The sequence below is a fragment of the Danio aesculapii genome, chromosome 13, assembly GCF_903798145.1.
Source record: "Danio aesculapii chromosome 13, fDanAes4.1, whole genome shotgun sequence".
NCBI classification, from domain to species: Eukaryota; Metazoa; Chordata; class Actinopteri; order Cypriniformes; family Danionidae; genus Danio; species Danio aesculapii.
Genome location: NC_079447.1, coordinates 37,551,473 through 37,574,596, shown reverse-complemented (window position 1 = coordinate 37,574,596; position 23,124 = coordinate 37,551,473). Strand labels below are relative to the sequence as shown.

General features: G+C 33.3%; 1 protein-coding gene across 2 annotated transcripts in view; it reads left to right on the top strand.

Annotated features, from left to right (window-relative positions):
* Nucleotides 1-21,035, top strand: part of zgc:110045 (uncharacterized protein LOC664755 homolog) — a 42,292-nt gene extending 21,257 nt beyond the window's left edge. The window contains exons 10-14 of one of the 2 annotated variants that reach the window (XM_056471502.1): nucleotides 802-843; nucleotides 3,884-3,959; nucleotides 9,925-9,977; nucleotides 12,574-12,743; nucleotides 20,679-21,035. In XM_056471502.1, the coding sequence (XP_056327477.1) occupies nucleotides 802-843; nucleotides 3,884-3,959; nucleotides 9,925-9,977; nucleotides 12,574-12,743; nucleotides 20,679-20,715 (378 nt within the window). In that variant the 3' untranslated portion in view covers nucleotides 20,716-21,035. Of the gene's footprint in view, nucleotides 1-801; nucleotides 844-3,883; nucleotides 3,960-9,924; nucleotides 9,978-12,573; nucleotides 12,744-14,763; nucleotides 15,347-20,678 lie in introns of those variants that run through there. The other variant, XM_056471503.1, reaches the window with a different exon arrangement.
* Nucleotides 21,036-23,124: the final 2,089 nt, after the last annotated feature.

Sequence of the window (23,124 nt, the reverse complement as noted above, 5' to 3'; positions counted from 1 at the left end):
AGAAGTTCTCGTAACTTGAAACAGTGTCAGTCCAGTTTTCAGAGTTGAAGTTCAGTTTAGTTCAGTTCGGTGTGGTTTAATTTTCACTGCTGAGAGTCCAAACACTGAAGAGCAAATCCATCGATACGAAGCTCCACAAGATCCAAACCAAGCAAGCCAGTGGCAACATTTGGTCACATCACCAAACTTGTGGTAGAGCACGGTGATTTACATTTTGATTAAATCTCTTTGAATTCTAGAATAATTCTGCATTTATATACATTGCTCCAATAAACTTAACACATCGTGAACACAACTATCCAATGAAAAATGGTTTACATTTAAAAAAAGGTGGGTGTTGCGCTGACATTAGAATATTTGTCGGATTTTTGTGAATCTAAAATAACAAATGATTTGGATATACAGTGCTGCTGTCTTCCTAAACTGCTGCTACAGAAACTCAGTAAGCAAACTTAACTTATTTCAAAAAGGACTGATTATTTAAAATGGCAAAACAATTGTTTCCTTGTAGATGTCAACCTACAAAATGATTGACCTGGCAATTCTAGTTCTTCCTTATAAAAGCTCATTGCATCAGTCTGGTACCTTTTAAACAATAGTTACATTTTTATCCAGTTCTTTAAGTGATCTCATCTGAGCTTTTGATTTTCATGAAAGATTTCTAGGTTTTTTATGAAGTGTATATCAAATAGACTGTGGGTGGTTTATGGGCATAGCATGTCGTCTGAGCCTGACTAATGACTGAGCAGCAAATAGACGGATGTTATTTGAACTAACCTAAACACTTTATCTGTTCCACAGGCATTTGCTATTCCAGGACAGTTTGCCATTCCACCCCAAGACGTGAGTGTTCGTCCTGCTGGCTGATCAGTATCATTCACGGCACAGCACACTTCACAACACAACACCACTGCAGTGTCCCAGTCACATCTCCCAGCCCTTGCACAACCACAAATCTCCCACTGCGTTCCTCACATACACCTGAGAGCCGATCTCCCTGTCCTTCCAAACACACTCAATCCTTCACTAACTTGGCGCTTCCTTCAAACGAGGATATCAGATTAAGATGCTCTCCACCTGTGACCACCTGCATCGCGGTTAAAACACAAATAAAGATCGTGTGTTAAATCAATCAGTTACACGAATGCTATAATTACAGTGGTTGCAATGCAGCACTGTATTGATTAAACCCTACACATTATGGATAGGGATTGATTTAAACCTCTCAATGTAAGTGGTTCAGTTTTGTAACGAAAGCATGTCTAACTGTTTCCAATACAGAATCTATTATGTAATGGAAGCCTGTTTCTAATTTTGAGGTAGAAAATGAAAATTTTATATATATACATATATATATATATATGTTCATCACTGATACAGGACTGATATATATATATATCATGGATGTTAGATGTGTTGTAAAACATACAGTAGTGGCCTAAGGTAATTAAAATTATAATTTGCCCTTTATTGAAACATATTGATGTAGGATGTATGTGCTTGGAGAGTGTACAACACTTGCATGTATTTAATTTGATAGAGAAATGGGTTGAAGAGTGACTGCTACTCTAATACAAGTAAGAATAACATACAAAATAAAAATTTGTGTTTATACACATTATTTGAGAGCTTTTGTTGACTTATAGGGTCAATAAAAGCAAATATTGTATGAAGCATTCATTCAGGCATCACCTTTGACCACTACTGCAGTTTCATTGCAACAGAGTAGCAATTATGAGTTGATAAAATATATAAAGTAAAGCCACAGGTACACAAAACTAGTATTACTAGTATTAAAAAACTAACAAAGAAACAGCTATACAGATATACAGTGGGGGAAATAAGTATTCAACATGTTACCGTTTTTCTCAGAAAATATATTTCTAAAGGTGCTGTTGACTTGAAATATTTACCAGATGTTGATAACAACAAAAGAAATCTATATAAGAAAAACAAACAAATCTAGTTCATGAATTAAGTTATGTGTAATAAAAGCAAATGACACAGGAAAAAAGTATTGAGCACATCAAGAAAGGGAGGTGTAAAAAACGAAGTGAAAGCCCAGACAGCAGCTGAAATGTCTTATCTTGAAATGTAGTTATTCAGAAAACCTCTGCCCTAAATTAAGGACAGAGGGTTGCTGAATAACTTATGAGAGATTTCAGCTGCTGTCTGGGCTTTCACTGCCTTTTTACACCTCTCTTTCTTCATGAGTTCAATACTTTTTTCCATGTTAATTTATTTTATAACACGTAAATTAATTTGTAAACTAATTAGATTTGTGTTCATTCATTTGTGTATTTCTCAGGTTGTTATCAACATCTGCTGAAAATTTTAAGTGAACAGCACCTTTAGAAATATTTGAAAGAATTGTATTACATTTTCTAAGAAAAATGGTGACTAATTGAATACTTATTTCCCCCTCTGTAAATTCCGGCTGTGTGATATAGTCAAAGTCAAAGTATAAATTTGCAGTTTAGAGATTTCAAGTCACAGAATATAGTAAAGTAAACAAGCAGATATGAAAAATGTATTTGTGAGATATCAATTATTCTACAATACCTAACAATAGATAACTGCATAGTGATTTGAACACCCTTTTTTCTTCACTAATAGTTATAGCACCCAGTAAATATAAATGAACATCAGCAAGACTATGCTACAACTACAGTGTACATTTCAACCACACCTCAGTGACATGTTATGTTACATTTACCTTTAATATTAATTCACCAGCTGTCTTTGCAGCATTTTTTGATCTGATTACCTGATATGTAGAAATGAAGCAATAGTAAAATTTAATTAATCTATATTAAAACCGAATCGCAAGCTTATGAAAGAAAGTGAATCGTCCAATTTGTGCCAATGCTCTGCTCTAAGATAACACATTAGCAAGTTGGTCTACTGATAACAAACAAGGGGATTCTATTCAGTCAATTAAAAAGCAAATTTTTAATCATTTAAACAAAAATAAATAAATTTTATAGTATAATTTTCATGTTAGAAATGCAAAAGCTGAATAATCAATCAAAGCCCACTGATAAATCTGTGATTTAATTTAATATTGTTTTATTCAACTAAATTAATTTAATTGAACAATTATTTTATTAATGATTCTAATAATCATTAGATTAGAAAAAAAATATTATGATTTTTGATTAATGTAGCCTCAGTCACAGCCTGAGAAATAAAGCTGCAAATATATGCTTTAAAGTGATACATACATTAGATATGAAAGTTTTGCTTAAATTTGGAATATAAACCAGCCTAGTGTGATAAGATTTAAAGTCAATGCAATGGAGTCGTGAGATTTCCAGATTATATAAACTAATTTGAGTTTAATTATATAATTTTAATTTAATAATTATTATAATTTTCAAGAAATTTGAGATTTACTCAAACATTTCCCACTGTAGAAATTTAACCAACAATTATAATATATTCACAATTCATTCGAAATTCATATTTACACCTATATGCATTCTGAGTTGTGATTGGTCTTGCATGTAACATCTTTAACACTACCTCTGCAAAGACATCATCAAGTCATCTGTTAATTCTCACTGACAGCTGGCAGAAACCCAGACATATGTCATAAACCCTGCAGAGCGACTCAGATGAATCATTTCACTCTCAAAACCTAAACACACCTCAAACTTTAACTCAATTCTGTCCCTGCCCCTCAAGCACTTTAATCCCCCTGAGGAAAAACAAATCTAGTTTTTCGATCATCTTATTTGGGAGAAGTGGATGGTAAGTCCAGAGGGGGAACCTGATAGCTAATCAGATGTTGAAATTTTAATATGGGTGCAGTTCTGTCTGTGTGTTCCGAAATAATTCCGTTTTGATTGGCTAGTTCTAACCTCCCTTCCTGCCCCCGCAGTTGACCAAGCTTCACCAGTTGGCTATGCAGCATATCCCCCTTACCTCCCTTGGGCAGAGCAACCCCACCTTCCCTGGTACGTACCCAAAACTCCCCAGGGAAGTCTGTCTCTCCCTCTGTCTGTCTGTCTGTCTCTCTCTCTCTCTTGATCTGTCTTTTTCCTTCGTCTGTCATGTCTCACCACCTCAACCGCATGTTCTACTTTTCTGAAGAAATTGAGGGCGAAGCTGTTTTTGTGGTAAGGCAACAAATATCATAACACTGCCAACATAATGCTGCACATGCCGTGCTATGATACCACCATTAACCAGCTCCAAAGCTCTATTCAGGGGCGGACTGGCCATTCGAAACACCTCTGGACAATATGGGCCCTTTGCTTTGCGTGTATACTGTAAATATACAATGTAATATATACACTGTAAAAAAAATTCTGTACAATTTACGGAAAAATACTGGCAGCTGTGGTTGCCAGAACTTTTTTGTAAAAAATACAAATTTTTTTCTGGAAAATTGTTTTTACAAAAAAATGTTGTATTTTTAACATGAGAAATTTTTATTCATTAACTGATGCAATGATCATTTACAAACCTTTGAGTTAAATATTTATATTTGCAGAAAGCAACTACATTTTAATTGGCATTTACTAGCATAAAAATCAACATTTTAAATGCCTAAGTAATATATCTGGGCATATTGATATTGAGAACCATCGTACATCAGTTCACTACAAAAACTTTTTAAATAATGTAAAGTCATTAAATGCATTAGTGTGTTCATGTGTGACTGTAATTAACAAACAGACTTTCACTGCATTAGTAACTATACAGTTACATTTTTAAAAAGAAGATTCAGCATAACATCAGATTCTATTAGTTCATCTTGGACTTGCACACAGATGCTACTATTCTCCACAATGGTGACACAAAATAGTTTTACAGTATTTTGCTGTTGTTTTTCTTGATTTTACAAAAAAATACCGGCAGCTGTGGTTGCCAGTAATCTACTGTTTTTAACATTTTACATTGGTAAGTTCAATCTACAGAATATTTTTGTTAAAAATACATTCCACAGTCCCAGAGCAAAATCCTCACTAGTTTCCTAACTACAGAGGGTTGAACACTCAGACAGTGATGAAGTTAATGAGATAAATAAGTGTCTAATTAAAGGAGGATTAATAATTATTGATAAAAAACTGTTAACAAGCAGAATCATGGAAGGAAAGAAACACAAGACCAAATAACACAAATTACAGCCAAAATCAAAGATGAAATCAACTGAAAATAAAACTAAATAAAATAATAATTAATAAAAATAAAAATAATTACACAATAAAACTTTTATTTCTCAAGATCTCAGTAGAGATCATTTAACAACTCCACAAACATCAGGAGCTTCACTTATTACTGACCTTTGACTTTATTTCTGTCAAATTAACAAAAGCTCTTAATGAAATTTCTGTTGTTCATTTGAAGTCACCATGACTGAGGACAGAGTCTGCTTTAGTCGGGATCTTCAACTTCTCGCAATAAAGTAGATTTATTTTTATTTACTTTGGTTGCTATGTTTAATTGTGTTAATCACAATATTTGTATAGCGTGAAAAGCCTAAACAAAATAAAATTAAGTGTGATGAGATTAACTATCATATCAAAGCTACCTGTGGATTCTTGTGGTCTTGTTGAATGGCATCTTAAGTGTGAGAATTAAAAAATAAACGTAAATGAAACTATTGGAACTTAAGCAATCAATGACAGTTTAGCAGGTCTAAATAATCCAGTCATTATGAGAACATTTGATCTATGGCAGAACTCGCAAACACACAAATGTCAACAATTAGTCTCTGAATCTCAATAATGGTGACAAACCAAAAATACAAAACACTCTACTGAAATATTACACCCCAAAAACTAAATAAATGAAAGGCAAAGAAAGAAATGTTAAGAGCATAAAGCTGCATAATTTATTCATGCTGCAATGCATGCTGGGAGTTTTGTACTATGCTGGTACCCAGCATGCATTGCGGGATAAATGACTTATGAAGCTTTTTTTTTAGCTACCATGGATGAGGTTCATATCCTGATTCTTGATGTCTGTGTGTCTTGAATGGGTTGCTGGAGCTTTCAAGGTTTTCTGCATGAAAGTCTATCGATTAGTTCCTTCATAATTGTTCGTTGACCCTTCTAGAAACTGAACTACTGTCCCAAATAACATCACATAAATTAAATATAATAATTAACTTTTTTTTGAGACTTAAATTAATTGATTCTGTAATAAGTACATAATAGTCTTCATTGCTTTTCTTGCTATATCTGACGAGTTTCAGAAGATCAGTTATAACAGCCAGAGAAACATTATGATAAAAGAGTGAAGGTTCAAGAGCCCAACTAATGCAGCCTCTGATCTCCGTGATGGTGAGGTCAAATGAAACGTTTTCAATAAAAATATAAACCTCTGTTAATTATCAAATATTCATGCAGATATGAAAGAATTGAAGTCAAACTGTAATCAGTGAAGCTGCTAATGCTGTTAATTAATGGAGTTGTTTAATTCTCTGTTTTAATTCAGTTGGTTTGGTGTGAGGCTGTGTCTGTAGTTTTATTTCTTGTTCTTTCCTTCAGTGATTGTGCTTGTTAGCTGCAGGTGTTCATCAATTCACTTATTTGTGGTCATTCACTCTGTCTAGTGGACTAAACTAATTGACTAATTTAGGGACTAGTGAATGAGGGTGTGTGGTGAGATTTCAGACACTCTGATTAGTTTCTCGAAAACAAAGGTTAGATCTGTTACAGTTATTTTCTGTATTTTGTACAGAAATGAGCTGTTAATCATTTAACAGGTTTTCACTGTAGATTGTACAGACTTTTACTGTTAAAATCACAAACATTTTTTACAGTGTATATATATTTAAACGTTCATTAGCAGGTTCTCTCTTTTGTGTTTTGCAGGTGTTTTGTTGTTTATTTTTAGATATGAACTGCAAGGACCTTGATCTCTGCTCTGTCGACTTCTGATGTTGAAAATTCTTTAAACAAAGTGACGTTTATAGATGGTTTAGTAATTTTAACTAATATATTTTATAAGAAGTGTATACTATAGTCTATAAAGTAACTTTACCAGGCTTTAGTAATTTACAATACCAATACAGACAATATGTCACATCAAACTATTAAAAATGTCAATTAAAGAGCACCTATGATGAAAATCAACTTTTGTAAGCTATTTGGGCAGAACTGTGTGAATATATAGTGTTTCCACAGTCACATTGGAGTGATATAAACCTAACAAATCTCTTGTTAAAAATTTCTTGACGTTAAAATAGGATTCAAATCCCAGTGATTTTGAGGCCCACCGCAACATGAGGTAGAAGTGCGGTTTTCCCCGCCCACCAAATTGATTGACAGGCACCATGTTTCTATATTAACATGTACTGTATACACATGTCCACAGAACATTTTTTGCAAAGAAACGGGGATTAAAATATCTGTTCCAACTCTCTGTGATTTTTATAAGTTTAAAATGGTTTTAAAACAGAGCATGTTTGCAATAAAGACAATACACTAGAAAATAATACAATATAAATATAGAAAATACACTATGTAATTCTTAACCGCTATAATCACCACGGCTGCATTGTGTCAGTAAATGCTAATATGTGTGTGTACTGCAAAGGCATTTGTGTAAGACTCATTGTTTCAGAAAGGCTTGAATAAACTCCACCACAAATACATGACATAAACTTATTTGGTATTTTTGACTAATGAGCTGTATTTCAGCTTCATTTGTGTCTGTTTCTATCACTGACAGCCATTTATCTGACCTAACGCATGAGAAGCAGACATGCAAGTGAGAAGAGTGAGAGGGGAGAAGCAGCTTATTCGCATTTAAAGCCACAGACTATAAAAAACAGCTGTACTGTACTCAGACACCAAAATGGGCAGATTCTGAGAGGCTGTAATAAATTATCTGATGGCTATTTTGAGCTGAAGCTTTACAGACACATTCTGGAGACACCAAAGGCTTATCTTACATCTTGTAAAAGGGGTAAAATAGGTGCGCTTTAAAGTCATTTAAAGTCAAGGATTTTTTGAGGAAAGATCAAGGTCCCAAAATGCAATTCAGAAGCATAAATAAACAAAAACAAATGGCAAAATACAAAAAGGTGATAATGTATGGATATTTTTTATTTATTATTTTATTCATAACAATTAAGCTCAAGCATTTAAACACTGCAAAATACAAGGTAAAATGCAAGGGGCTGAACATGAAGAGGCTGAATGCAGCAGTATTTGCAAGCTTTTTAAAATGAAAATGTTAAATAAGGCAGCCATCTGTCCAGTTTTAGTTTTAGACAGTCCAGTACAGCTTTGTTCAGACAGTGATTTTTTTAAAATTATCTTAAGCTATTGTATAGTTTATCCAATATTACAAAATTAATAAACTAGGAATGCTCATTTCGATTAACTTGCCAACTGACAACCGCCGCTTGTTAACTGAATATTAACTGTCAGATCAAATATCACTGGTCAGATCAATATTAAATTATTATTTAATAATAATAAAAAAAAATTATGTGTCTATTTTGTGTCTGACACATTAAGTATTGCATTTCAAATTACTGATTTATTTTAACATGCAAACAACAGCATACAGAAGGTATTAACAACAAATCTTCACGCACCTGCAGTGATTCCAACAGTATAGAACTAATAAACTAAATGTATATAAATGTAAAAAAAAGTATATAAATAGGCCTGGCCTAGATATTTTTGACTTCAATGACAAATTTAGATTACAAAAGGAAAACACTGACTGAATTCTTTTTGAGAATCAGCATAGGCTGTTTTTTTTCCCATCATATGTTTATTTTTTTTTTCGTCAAATAAAAATTTCAGGCTACCTCAAATCGATCACTTCATGGAAATATGCATTTAATTAATGCCCTGATCTAATTCTTATATCACAAACCTCTGTCACTATTTTTAATAGAAGGCATTAGTTTAAAGATTATGTCAAATGATTAAATTCAATACATTAAAACACTGGTTAAGCTTAAGCTAATATTACATGTTGTAGCCTAAATTTTAAACACACTATTGTAAATAATATATAGAGTTGAAGTCAAAATTATTATTCCTATTTGAGATTTTAGTTCTTCAAAAATGTTTTTTAACAGAGAGATTTTTATAAGCACATTTTTTTATATAATAATTTTAATAAATAATTTTATCTTAGATTTTATTCAAATAGATAAAAAAAAAACTTTCTCTGAAAGAAATAATATAGGAAATTATTTGAAAATGCCCTTGCTCTATTAACCAACACTTTAGATGCATCACTTTCATTTCTTTATGATGGTCTACAGTATTTTTAAGCTTGAATATGGGGTTATAAATTGCAAATCTAGATGGTGTTTTATATGTTGTGTTGCCCAGGCCACGGTTTAGTCCCAGTCCGCCTCTGGCTATATTAGCCAATGTTGTTGTAAGGTTCTTCAAATGTGTCAAGTCACCATAATGACGGCTATGTGATGCATATGTGTCACCCCTTTCTCTCCCTACGTGTGAACTCATCACAAACGTTTAACATTATTCCCCCCTCATGTCACTCCGTACCTCCACAATACCCTTGACCCATTCAAACCGCCAGCATTTGTTCCTGAGCAAACCTGAAGCCCACTTTTACAGCAGCCCACATTTGTCATGACAAATAGAGTCCACGCATTGCAATTGCCAGCCCATAATTATGACTGTGAAAACAGGGAGTTGAAGAGATGCAGCCTCTTCAGCGACGTTTCCGATAATGTGCACTATTTGGAAATGCTTTTATGGGTGTTTTTAAATCTCAGGCAGATGTGAATTAAGCAGAAATTCATTCATGACTCATCCTCGGTGGCAGCCTTAGTGCTTTCGTATATTGTGTAATTTGATGTGATGTTTATTGGATGTCGTTTGAGCAGTCTCAGCGACAGTGTAGTAATGTTTAAAGTTTCATTTTGTCAGACGCTGAGTTGTGTGTGGTTTACCTTACCATTTCCCTGCATAGGTCTGGAGGCCTCCATTGCAACCAGTTCTCAAGAGTTGAGCATACCTAATGATGTAAGTGATATATGTTTTGAATGGGATGCAATTAGCTTGTGGCACTGTGTAGCATTGTTTGTTGTTATTTATATGTACAGCAGCCACAAAAAGAATTTAGTCTTCGGTGTCACATTTAAATCTTATTTAAATCATTGTAATATGATGATTAGCAGAATTTCTTTGTTATTGGTGTTGAAAAAAGTGATTTTTTTAAAATAAAACTATAAATAGTATATATTCTAGATTTATTGGATAGTATGGGTTTGATTAAAATGTTAAAAGTAGTTTTATTGTATAAAGATCTGATAATATTTCTTCCAAATATTAAATAAAAATAATTTTATGATCATTCCTGACAAATATTCAGAGTAAGAAATGTTTCAATTTGTTGTGATAATATAGATTAAACTCTTCTGAAGTTAAAACTTTGATATTGTGTTGTCTAAAAATGAATATAAACATTTCCGTCTGAATTATTGCACTTGTTTTGTTTATTTATGCAACAAATGATTGGTACAATAAAAAAATTCAATGCTCTAAAACAGTTGTTCTCAAACTCTGTCCTGGAAGTCCGGTGTCCTAAAGATTTTAGCACCAACTTGCCTCAACACACCTGCATGTTTCTAGAAAGCCTAGTAAAAAGAGATTAGCTAGCCCAGAAATGTCGGATTGGGGTTGCAGCTAAAATCTGCAAGACACTGGACTTCCAGGACCGAGATTGAGAACCCCTGTTCTAAAAGATCATGCTTTAATTTTAAAATCGGATGGAATTTCAGAATAATGTGAATACACATCTAAACACAAATTATAAATTGCAATTACAGAGAATTTTCGAAGTGGTCTCTAATTTTTTTTTGTAGCTGTGTACAGCTGTGTGTGTCTGTGTGTGTGCACTGGTTTATGTGGGTTAAAAGGACACACATTTATTTCATGACGTGTGTTGAGGGCTGCACGATATTGGAAAAATGTGACTTTGCAATTTTTTTTCTCTGCAATATATGTTGCAATATATAATGCGATTTCACTAGATTAAATTCAGGAATCATACAGTCATGGAAAACCTGGAAAAGTCATGGAATTTTGACATGGTATTTTCCAGACCTGGAAAAGTTTTGGAAGAACAGGAAAAAAACCCACAAAGTTTTGGACAAGTCATGGAAAACAGATATCTGTATACTTGAATATAGGTTACTTACTTATCTAAATCAATTTTACATTGATATAAATATAAAATGAAACTAAATATATTTTTGTGCCTTTTACGATATGCTGTAATAAATTTGAACATGCATTGTTTTTCTTTAAACATGCATATGTAGACATTGCATGAAATATTAGGTCATAAAAATTTACTTGTAAGTCTTGGAAAAATCATGGAAAAGTCATGGAATTTTAGTAGTAAAAATGTGTATGAACCTTGTAAATCACTCTTTTTGCAAAGACTTTAGATTTATTGGGATGATTTTAAAGGGGAGTGAAATATAAATAAATTTTAAGTAATTTATTATATACATACAGTATAATAAACACAGTCATAAATAAACACAATGGAGCAAATAATAAAAAGAAATAAGCAGTGATTTATGGTTTTCTGGATAGAGTCTAACAGTATTCAGTTACAGAAATTGAACAGTCAAATGTCAATTAACAATGCATAGTCTTCATCATACAAATTGTTCAATAAAATTAGTCTTTATTAAACTTATTTATGCTCTATTAAAATGCTTACATAGTCACTGGCCTTAAAAACACATGCACATGATTAACTTTCGCTCTATTATGCTTCAATTCTGCAGAGTCACCACAAATCTCATGTGTTTTGACCTGTGGTCCCTGGTCATCTATAATCCCAATTTAACATTACATATTTTGCGATGTGACTATTGCGGACATTCACACCGTGATATCAGTGCTTAAACAATATATTATGCAAGCCTAATTACAATGCTGATGTGGTTTTGTGAGGATATATCCTTTGTAAATTAAAAAGCTTTTGTCTTTTGTTTTGATATTAAAATTTTGCCATTTGAGGGTTGGGTTTAGGGGTAGGGTAAGGCAATATAATAACCATTTTTACAGTATAAAATACATCACCCCTAATGACATCATCATAAACTACAAATTCAAGAATTTGTGTGTTTATTTGTGTATAAAACTATTAGCTGTCAATTTTTGATTTCCTTGTTGAATAAGTAAAACAATATTCTTTCTGGTAAGATAAAATCTTACTGAGCCAGTTTTACATTTCTTTACTTATTTTAACCAATTAATTTTAGCACATTTCAGCACATTAAAATATTCCAGTTGAGACCTTATTTTTGTGTTTTGATTGGAAGCCTGCCTTATTTTGCTTTAAAATGCATGCCATATTTTGCATTCTTGAAATGAGTTGCATGCAGCTTTTCTACCCTCACAATGACATATTGTTACTCTGATCATAGATTAAAGCAATCTATTATTCAGCACCTGCTTGCAGAATCTATTTGGTAAAATCCAATGCATGCCATACAGTACAGAACAACTTCCATGTCCTCGAGGTTCACTCTCAAGCTTGGTAGACTTTTAATGTCCAGATGTTATTTACCCCTCACCCGTCTGTCTTGGTGTCTCTCAGCTCATCGGCTGCATCATTGGCAGACAGGGCAGTAAGATCAATGAGATTCGCCAGATGTCTGGTGCCCAGATCAAAATTGCCGGGGCCACAGACGGTTCGGCAGTTCGCCACGTCACCATCACGGGCTCCCCGGCCAACATCAGCGTGGCTCAGTACCTCATCAGTGCCAGGTTAGACCTTTAACTCTCACGTTTGACATGATAGTTCAAAAATGAAATTCTGTCATCATTTTTTTACGCACCCTCATGTCATAAATATTAATACCTTCTTTGTATAATGACAGTCAAACTCCAAAAAGGACATCATAAAAACTGTATAAAACCAGTCTATAGAGGGCTGGTCTGCAGTATGCCACCATTTTCTGAAAGAAATGTGTGCTTTTATTCAACAGGGTTGCATTTAATTGATCAAAATTGAACGTAAAGACATTTATAATGCTGCTTGTATAAAATAAATGATGCTTGTGGAAATTTTCTATTAATTAAAGAGTCATATGGATTTTTCATGGTTTACACAAAAATATTAAGCAGCACAGCTGTTTTCAGCATTAATTGAACACAAAAGTGTTTTTGAGCACTAAATCTAAATTTCTAAAGGAAAACTGAAGACTATGGAGTATATACTGAAAATGCAGCTTTTAAAAAAATAAATCATATTTAAAATATATTAAAACAGAAAAGTTATTTTTTTTATTGTAAAAAATACATACTTAACAATGTTACTGTATTTTTTATTAAAAAATGGCCTTGGTTCTCATAAAATACTACTAAATCAATCAATCAGTAAATAAAAATCCAAAACTTTCAATTTACATTGCAAGTTTTTAAAAATCTTTTAGCAGCTCTGTCAGAATGATAAACCAAAACTGAAATTATTCATTTAAAATCATCTACATTAAAGTTTTCAATTAAAATATGCTGCCTTTGAAGCATCATATCGTTTAGTGGCGATTTTGATAACATTGCCATTTGTACACTAAATTAAAACAACAAAAACAAACAAAGATAAAACATTTTATTTTCTACATCTTTGATATATAAAGATACAGTAAGAAATTATAATTTCAAGCACGTTGCATGACAATGACTTAAAATATCTAACCCTAATATCGGTCCTGCAGGCATAGGATGTCAACATGACATCATATTGACGTTGTACTCCAATGTACCCCAACGTTCTGGGGACGTTGGATCTTGGAAATGTTTGGAAATGAAAATCAATGTCAGGCCAACGTCAATGTCCAATGTCTAACCTAAAATCAACCAAATATCAACGTCTAATCATGCTACACCTTGACGTTGTGTGAACGTTACTACTATGACATATCAGATGCTGGATTTTGTTTACTTTCCAACACAACCTAAAATCAACTAAATATCAACATCATTTGACGTCGTTATTGGACGTCAAAATAATGTTGTCCTAGATGCTGGTTAGACATTGAATTTTGGTCACCTGACTTCATGACCTAAATCTAACCTAATAGTAACGTCTTATGATGTTGTGTGCCTGTTGGGTGCCATCATGCCTGATATGAAATCTACACCTTAAGAACATTTCCATGAATAACAAACTTCATTTGAGCTTTTTTAGCACATGAAACTATATTATTCAGAAGACTTGGAATGTAGTGTAACTTAGTGTAATATTTTTTTTATTGGAACGCAAAGTGGAAGCTTGTACATTTAATTTTTTGCATTTAGCTACATTTCAAGTTTGATGAATTCTAACCTGCAAATTCATATTACAAAAACCAGTGTAAATGCTAGAACACTGATTTAGATTTAACAAAACAAGAGCAACCAGTGCATTCTACAGAGTCTATTCCTTTGTGCTTTACTGAACAAAAGCCATGAGAGTGAGTAAACAAACCTACTGACAAAACTAGATGAGCTATTCAATTCACCCAATCAGTTTTACAGTACAAAATGCATAATAGACAGCACTCGTATGATCTGTTTCATCTCACACATTTGCCACGTCTTTATTGATTCTCATCCAGGCATGTTATACCCTATTATTATTCCTTCTTGTAACACGTAACATTCCCTCAATTGATGATTCTTTTTTCTATTTCTCTCACCCCCTCCTTCATGTCACTCTCTCTCTCCTCTTGTGTGGCCCATAACCCCTCTATTAACCTCACACTTGTCCCTACCCATTTGCATGCATCTCAATGTGTGTCTTCAGTTTAGAGATGGCTAAACTGAGCATCCAGGCTGCGTCGTCCGCCAGCGCCGGTGCACCAATCGACCTCGGCTTGGGCTTCTCTCAATCCACCCCTTCCGCCTCCACACCCTCCCCCATGGCCGTCCTGACTGCTTCCCCCTCCGCTATTAATGTCCACTCGCCTCCGTCCGTCCCCTCCATCCCCAGCGCCCATTACGCCTTGCCTGTTTCCAGCCTGCTTGGCATGAAAACCGTCCCCCTGCTGGCAGTGCACGCAGCCTCCTCCGCAGGTCTCCCGGCAGGCCTCACTCCCTACACCACAAAGATCCCCACCTCATCCGGCATCAAAAAATCTGAGCGGCAGAAGTTTGCCCCATACTGAGTGACCGTGGTCTTTAATCTCATCCGTAATGTTGTACTTGTTTGTTATTCATTCATGAATATTAAATAATTAGTTCACTTCAAGAATGAAGATTTCCTGATAATTTACTCACCCCTTTGTCATCCAAGATATTTATTTGTTCAGATGAAAGAAATTAAAATTTTTTTGAGGAACACATGGAGGATCTTTTACCATATAGTAGCCTTTTATGGTTTTTACTTATTAAACTACACTTTTAATGTTCAAGTGAAGTAATTTTAAAAAAAAAACAATTATAATAATAATTTTATATATTTTGTTACCACAAAAGCTTGCTTCCCAGAACTATTGCCAGACAATATTTTCAATATGTGAGATCATTATTGAATGTTCAAACCACTGAACACCATATAATTCTACTATATATAACAGCAGCAACAACAACAGCAACAAAAAAAAATCCAGCACGTTTTCCTCAAAATCCTTAATTTCTTCTTGACAGAAGAATTTCATTCTGGAAGGGAACTAATCCTTTAACTATACAAAATTTTGTTTTACATGTCTCTTTGCAATATTTCACCAAGAAATAGTGAGAGTATGACAAGATTAATCTCTTCGTATTCTGTATTGTCTTCCATTTTGTTTGGCATTTCATTTGGAAGTGTTTGAGATATCCATATTGCATCATATAATTTATCTGACACTTTTTTTTAAAGAAAAGCCAAAGCCTACAGGAACTTGATTTATTGGTACTATGCAGCTCATGGTGTAGAATGTGTATTCTCTCTCTCTCTCTCTCTCTCTCTCTCTCCCTCTCTCTCTCTCTCTCTCTCTCTCTCTCTCTATATATATATATATATATATATATATATATATATATAGTTGAAGTCAGAATTATTAGCCCCCCTGAATTATTAGCCCACCGTTTATTTTTTCCTCAATTTCCATTTAACGGAGGGAAGATTTTGTCAATACATTTCTAAATATAATAGTTTTAATAACTCATTTCTAATAACTGATTTATTTTTATCTTTGCCATGTAAATAATATTTTACTAGATATTTTTTAAGACACTTCTATACAGCTTAAAGTGACATTTAAAGGCTTAACTAGGTTAATTAGGTTAACTAGGCAGGTTAGGGTACTTTGGCAAGTTAACAGTGTATAACAGTGGTTTGTTCTGTAGACTATCAAAAAAATATATATAGCTTAAACTTTCTCCAGAAGAAAAAATATTATCATAAATACTGTGAAAATTTCCTTGCTCTGTTAAACATCATTTGGGAAATATTTTAAAAAGAAAAAAAAATCAAAGGGGGGCTAATGATTCTGACTTCAACGGTATATAGTATATATATATATATATATATATATATATATATATATAGACAACATTATTAGCCCTCCTGTTTTTTACCCCCAATTTTTCCCAAGTGACATGTAACAGGGCAAGCAAATTTCATATTATTTCCTATAACTTACACTCACCGGCCACTTTATTCGGTACACCTGTCAAATAATGTTAACGCAAATTTCTAATCAGACAATCACATAGCAGCAACTCAATGCATTTAGGCATGTAGACATGGTCAAGACGGTCTGCTGCAATTCAAATCAAGCATCAGAATGGGGAAGAAAAGTGATTTAAGTGACTTTGAACATGGCACGGTTGTTAGTGCCAGACAGGCTGGTCTGAGTATTTTAGAAACTGTTGATCTACTGGGATTTTCATGCACTATTATCTCTAGGGTTTACAGAGAATGGTCCAAGAGGAGGAAATATCCAGTCAGCGGCAGTTCTGTGGGCCACAAATGGCCTCCACAGTCACCAGACTCAATCCAATAGAGCACCTTTTGGATGTGGTGGAACGGGAGATTCACATCATTGATGTGCTGCATATAAATCTGCAGCAACTGCCTGATGCTGTCATGTCAATATGGACCAAAATTTATGAGAAATGTTTCCAGTACCTTGTTGAATCTATGGAACGAAGGATTAAGGAATTTCTGAGGACAAAACCGGTCCAACCCAGTACTAATAAGGTGTACCTAATATAGTGTCCGGTGAGTGTATATACAGTATATTTAAGTTTGGCTACAATTAAAAAAAAAAACTATATTTTTTATTTTTTAAATTTTTTTTATAAATAAACACTATTGTCCAGTGATTTGTCTAATTAACCCAACTTGCCTAATTAGTTAGCCTAATTAGTTAAGCCTTTAAATAACACATTAAGCTCAATACTAGTATCTTACAAAATAAATAGTAAAATATTATGGTCTGTCATCATAGCAAGGACAGAAGAAAATTAAATAAATTTGTTATTAAAAACTATTATGTTTAATAAATTGTTGAGAATATCTTCTCCCCGTTAAAAAGCACATGGGAAATATTTTAAAAAGAATTTAAGTTCCACAGGAGGGCTAAAAGTTTTAACTTTAACTGTATCTTTGTGTGATCTTAAATGTGTTGATTAAAATGGCTGTTATCATTGTTCCTTTATATTGATACAATATGCAAAGTGATTTAAAACAGGATGTACAGGATTTAAACCAGGGGTCACCAATCTCGGTCCTGGAGGGCCAGTGTCCCTGCAGTGTTTAGCTATAACTTGCCTTAACACACCTGCCTGGGTGTTTCATGTATACCTAGTAAGACCTTGATTAGCTTGTTCAGGTGTGTTTAATTAGGGTTGGAGCTAAAATCTGCAGGACACCGGCCCTCCAGGAACAAGTTTGATGACCCCTGATTTAAACAGTGTTTCACAACAATTTCGTATAACCACATTAGCCTACTTCATTAGCATAACAAATGTCTAATTAGTGTTATTGTTATTATTATTATTATTTAGAAATAGCCTTTTCATTTATTGCTGCAGAAACATATAGTTCCAGTACTCAAGATGAGGGACATTCAATAAAATAAAAAAAATTCTTTATGATATGTGGTCATCTGATAAAGGATCTAGATGAACAAAAAACTATTCCATGGAACCCACTTCTGAATCATCTTAGGTCATGTTCATCACAATGAATCATGGGAATGAAAAGTGTCCCTTTTGATATCTGTCATTTTGAAGGGCTCTTTGAAGTGAGCACTTTGGTTTGGAATGATCCTTGAGTAATGGCTGCCATGATTGTTCTCAATCCGAAGCGCCCTTTGCAGACACATTTGTTCCATTTATCTCATTTGGGCAGCCTCTTCCTAAAATATACTAAGCAGCTTTATATTCTGATGTATTAAATACAACTGTAATGTTATATTCTTTCCAAAATGTGCAAATTGGCTTTAATAATCTCAGTGTACTGATGACTAAAATATTATCTGAAAAATATTTTTTGGAATATATTTAAATACTTTGTAATAAGTTCATAGTACATCTTATTTGAACAGTAGTACTGTAGATGTGTAAACCTGAGGAACATTTTCATTTAAAAGGATGTGCTTTGATTTTCACAATTGCTAAGTAGTTTTTTAAAGTATGTATATATTATGGCAAGGTGGTTTTATACATAAAATGGTGTCTTACCCATCAATATATATATTTAACATAAGTTAACATTATAAATTTGACTGTCCTTAATGTTCAAAGGCTTGGGATCTGCATTTTTTTAAAATACATTTTTAAAATAAAACTCACCAAGGGCATCTTCAAAACAAGATGCATTAAAGGCTTTTATTATATTACAAAACATTCCCAGCAAATAATTTTGTGTTTAATAGAAATCTAATAGACATATAAACATAGACAGCTTTGCTAAAACAAGCCTAAAATTGGGCTGTCAGTAAAAATCTAATAGACATCTAAGAATAGCCCAAAACTAGACAAGTCATCAAATATATTAGACAGACTTTATATGTAGTCATTCATTTCTGTTTTTTTGATGACTAGTCTAGTTTTGCCCTATTCTTAGACGTCTATTAGATTTTCCCTGACAGCCCAAATTTAGTCTTGTTTTAGCCAAGACGACTGTGTTTAGATGTCTATCAGACATCTATTAGACATCTTTTAAAAACAAAAAACGTTTGCTGGGTTCTGTTTCAAATGCTTATTTGCACTTTATAAAAGAAACCTAGTTATTATTTATTATTATTAATGTTTCCACAAAGTAACATTTTAAAACTGATATAAAATACTTGTTTCTGAGCAACAATTCCACATATTTAATTGATTTGGGAGGATCGTGTGGTTGGAGTAATGATGGTTGAAAGTTATTTTCATTTTTAAAAAAATTTCAAACTGAAAAAAGATATTTAAATAGCATTTTTTTTTTTACCCTTTAACTGCCTGCTCTACCAAATGGTTGACCATATTTTGACTGTTTTAAATAATGACTGTTAAAGTCATACTTGATTTTGGTTTTATTGTAAAAAACAAAACAAAACAAGAAAACATGTTAAATGATAATCTGAAATATTTTATGGCATACTTCAAAAAATAAAGATGATTTACACTTCATACACAACATGTCTTACACTTCATATTTTCAGATTTTTCATAGTATATGTATTAATTCCAGTACTTCTACCATAAACAGACATACAGTTGAAGTCAGAATTATTAGCCCCCCTGTTTATTTTTCCCCAATTTCTGTTTAACAGAGAGATTTTTTTCAGCACATTTCTAAACAAAATTATTTTAATAACTTATTTCTAATAACTGATTTCTTTTATCTTTGCCATGATGACATTAAATAATATTTTACTAGATATTTTTAAGACACTTCTATGCAGCTTAAAGTGACATTTAAAGGCTTAACTAGGTTAACTAGGCAGGTTAGGGTAATTAGGCGAGTTCTTGTATAACGATGGTTTGTTCTATAGACTATATTGAAAAAAAAATTGCTTAAAGGGGCTAATAAACCTTAAAATGGTTTTAAAAAAATTAAAAACTGCTTTCATTCTAGTCTAAATAAAATAAATAAGTCTTTTTTCAGAAGAAAAAATATTATCAGACATACTGTGAAAATTTCCTTGCTCTGTTAAACATAATTTGGGAAATATTTATAAAAAAAAAAAATTGAAAGGGGGGCTAATGATTCTGACTTCAACTGTATCAACCATTTGGTAGACGTTAATATTTTAGAAATTATGAGATGTGTTAAAAAATACATTCAGCGTGTTAACTTGTGACATTAGAAGTGCAATGCAATCCAAAAATGTTTTTCTTGGTGATACATTTAAAGGGTTAACCAAAATAATAATAAATGCAGCCTTGGTGAGACTTGAGGGTGAGAAAAAAAAAACTCAAAACTTCTTTATCAAATATCTTTCAGCTTTATTCTCTTTCATTTTCTGCGAACCTCGAAGCACTCTTTTGCAACCCATGTGGGTCTCGGAACACCACTTTGTAAAGCCCTAATACAGACGATACTTTGTAAAACAATATTAACCAAAATGTGCTATTTTTTCTCCAAGCCAAGATAAATGATGACAATATAAAACTGTGACACAGAAGACTCATGCTCCTCATGCCCAACAGGGCTAATTATGAGAAGTACAAGTGTTTTTTTTTTTTTTTTTTACCAAGAATTTGATCTCTTTTTCTGTATCTGATTGTGTGTTTTCCTCCTAGGCTGTCCTCAGTGATAGCAAGTCTGAGGCCACTGTAGTGCAACATTTACAGCTTATCATTAATCTCTGATTGGATTACCCTAAAGACATAGTGGACTCTTTTGGACTCAAGAAATCCTGGCTATAGTACAGTACATGATAAAAACTGTTTTCTAATTTAAACAAGAAGAAAAAAATGTACAGTATTAAACTGCTGCGCTGTAACTGTAGTTTTTACTACCGAAGTGTCAACAATTTAATGTAAGATGTATTTGTGTTTGTCTGTAGATTGCAATTTGAACATCTGTACACATTTTTTCTGAGAAATCAATGTGCTTTTGACATTAAATGTAGATTTAAAAGAAAGCTTTTTTTAGCATATACCCTTGGCTTTATTTTTATATTACAAAAATGACTTGAAGTCTGTCTTTAAAATGAAATTAAACATTTTTAATACTCTATTCCAGTGCATTTCCATGCCTGACCTGTGATGATTGAAGTTAAAAGGGAAAAACTTGTTTTCATGGTGCTCCAGATGCATATCTGCTGCCCTGAGCCTTTTAATAATACATGCCATACTTAAAACAGGGTTATTTTGGTTAAAGTAAGATGGTCTCTAAGAACCACATGTCCCACAGAGGAAAAGAGTTTTCATAAACTTTACGTGATTCATTTTTGTCTTAAAGAGGTGGTCCACTACAATATCATATTTTAAACTTTAGTTAATGTGTAAGGTAGCTGTGTGAACATAAACAACATCTCTGAATGTAATACGCTCAAAGTTCAATGTAAAGGGGGACATTGGCTTTTACAGAGTTAGTTTAGCAAAGCCTACATTGAACAAAATTTAGGGACTACAAAACAATACATCCAGGTTAGTGAGATCAGAAACAATTCAGGTTATGTGCATTCACCACACGCATACACCCTGCACAGCGAAGGATCGTGGCCAGAGTCATTGTTATGTTATAGCAGAGAAGGCAAAAATTCCGTCCAAACGCTACTATTTCCATAGATCCTATGGTACAGAAAATTCAAAAAATATATAGCTCTAGCATTTGATGAAGGACAGCTTCATGAATCTTTCCCAGTTCAGTGCTGCATTCGTTAAAAACTCCTCAAAGAAGGAGCAGCTTCAGCTATAATAGATGACGCTGTGGATTGTGAGCCACAACCTCTGAGTATTTTTATTTGTTAAAACTGATCTATTACATGCACAGTTTCTAGCATTAACGGTATGTTGTAGCAAGGACATAAACAATGGGAAATGCTGTTTGACACCGTTAACAATTTAGCTACAAGTTAATACTTATCCATCAAACCCCTGTAAACACCCAGATTCTTCACCAGCGCTGCAGTGTGTCACTATGCGGCCGCTTTCCGTGCATTCAACATCTCAAGTAACAAACTCGCAAAAGATTTGTGAACATTTCATATTACTTACACATGCTTATTCCGAATAAATATGAAAGACATTTTGTTAGCCGACAAATCAGAGCCTCTTGAGGACAGGCCAGTAGCTGTATATAATTAAAGTAAGATATATGAAAAAATAACGTGTTTTTCTACAAATAAAGCATGAGCACACATTGCTTTGAATCTTATAAACACAACCAAGCCTTAAAAATACACTCTGGACCACCCGTTTAAGATGTAGAGCTTATATTATCCTGCTTATCAACTGTTTGTTTCTGGTGGATGTCTGCTGCTTTTGTAAATGTCATCAGTACGTCACTGGTTTACTAGGGGACAGACTCAGTGACAGGCTGAATGCTATTCATTTCAGTCTGACACAGAACATAACATTCCCTTTGGATCCATGGAACAAACAATGCATCAAAGACACAGATTTTTATGCATTCAGCAACCATATTCACATTATATTAAAGATTTTCTGATCTTTTGTGGTTTGTTAATAGTTTTGTAAGACATATGAATGTATTTATGACTAGAGCCTAAAATGTTTTGCTGTAATCTAATCCTCAGACGTGATGACAAGAAATGTCATCTAATGCATAAGGCATCTGATTGGTTTAATTTAACATGACTTGTTTAAGTCATGTGTGTCTTGTTATTGACAGTAGAAGTTTATCTGGAAACAACGTTGGGAAATGTTTAATCTGTTATAATGGGAGCATTGACTTGATGTTTTCACACCTTTAAACTTTATACTGAATAAACAAATTGTGATTGGTTGCACACATGATGGTCAGACTCCTTGTGTTGTCTTTTGGCATTGAGGATTTACAGTTACCTACATTTTAAGGTCACTGTTATTTTAAACTTCAATCCTGCTAGGAACAGGAATCGAACCACTAATCCTTGGGTTACAAGTCTAACTCACTGAATACTAACTCACATTAGGCTACAGCTGCCCCTTATTACAGTTTTTTTTTCAATCGCTATCAAGCGCTTACCCATACTTCAGAAACTTTTTCTAAACTCTTAACACAGACGCACACCTACAA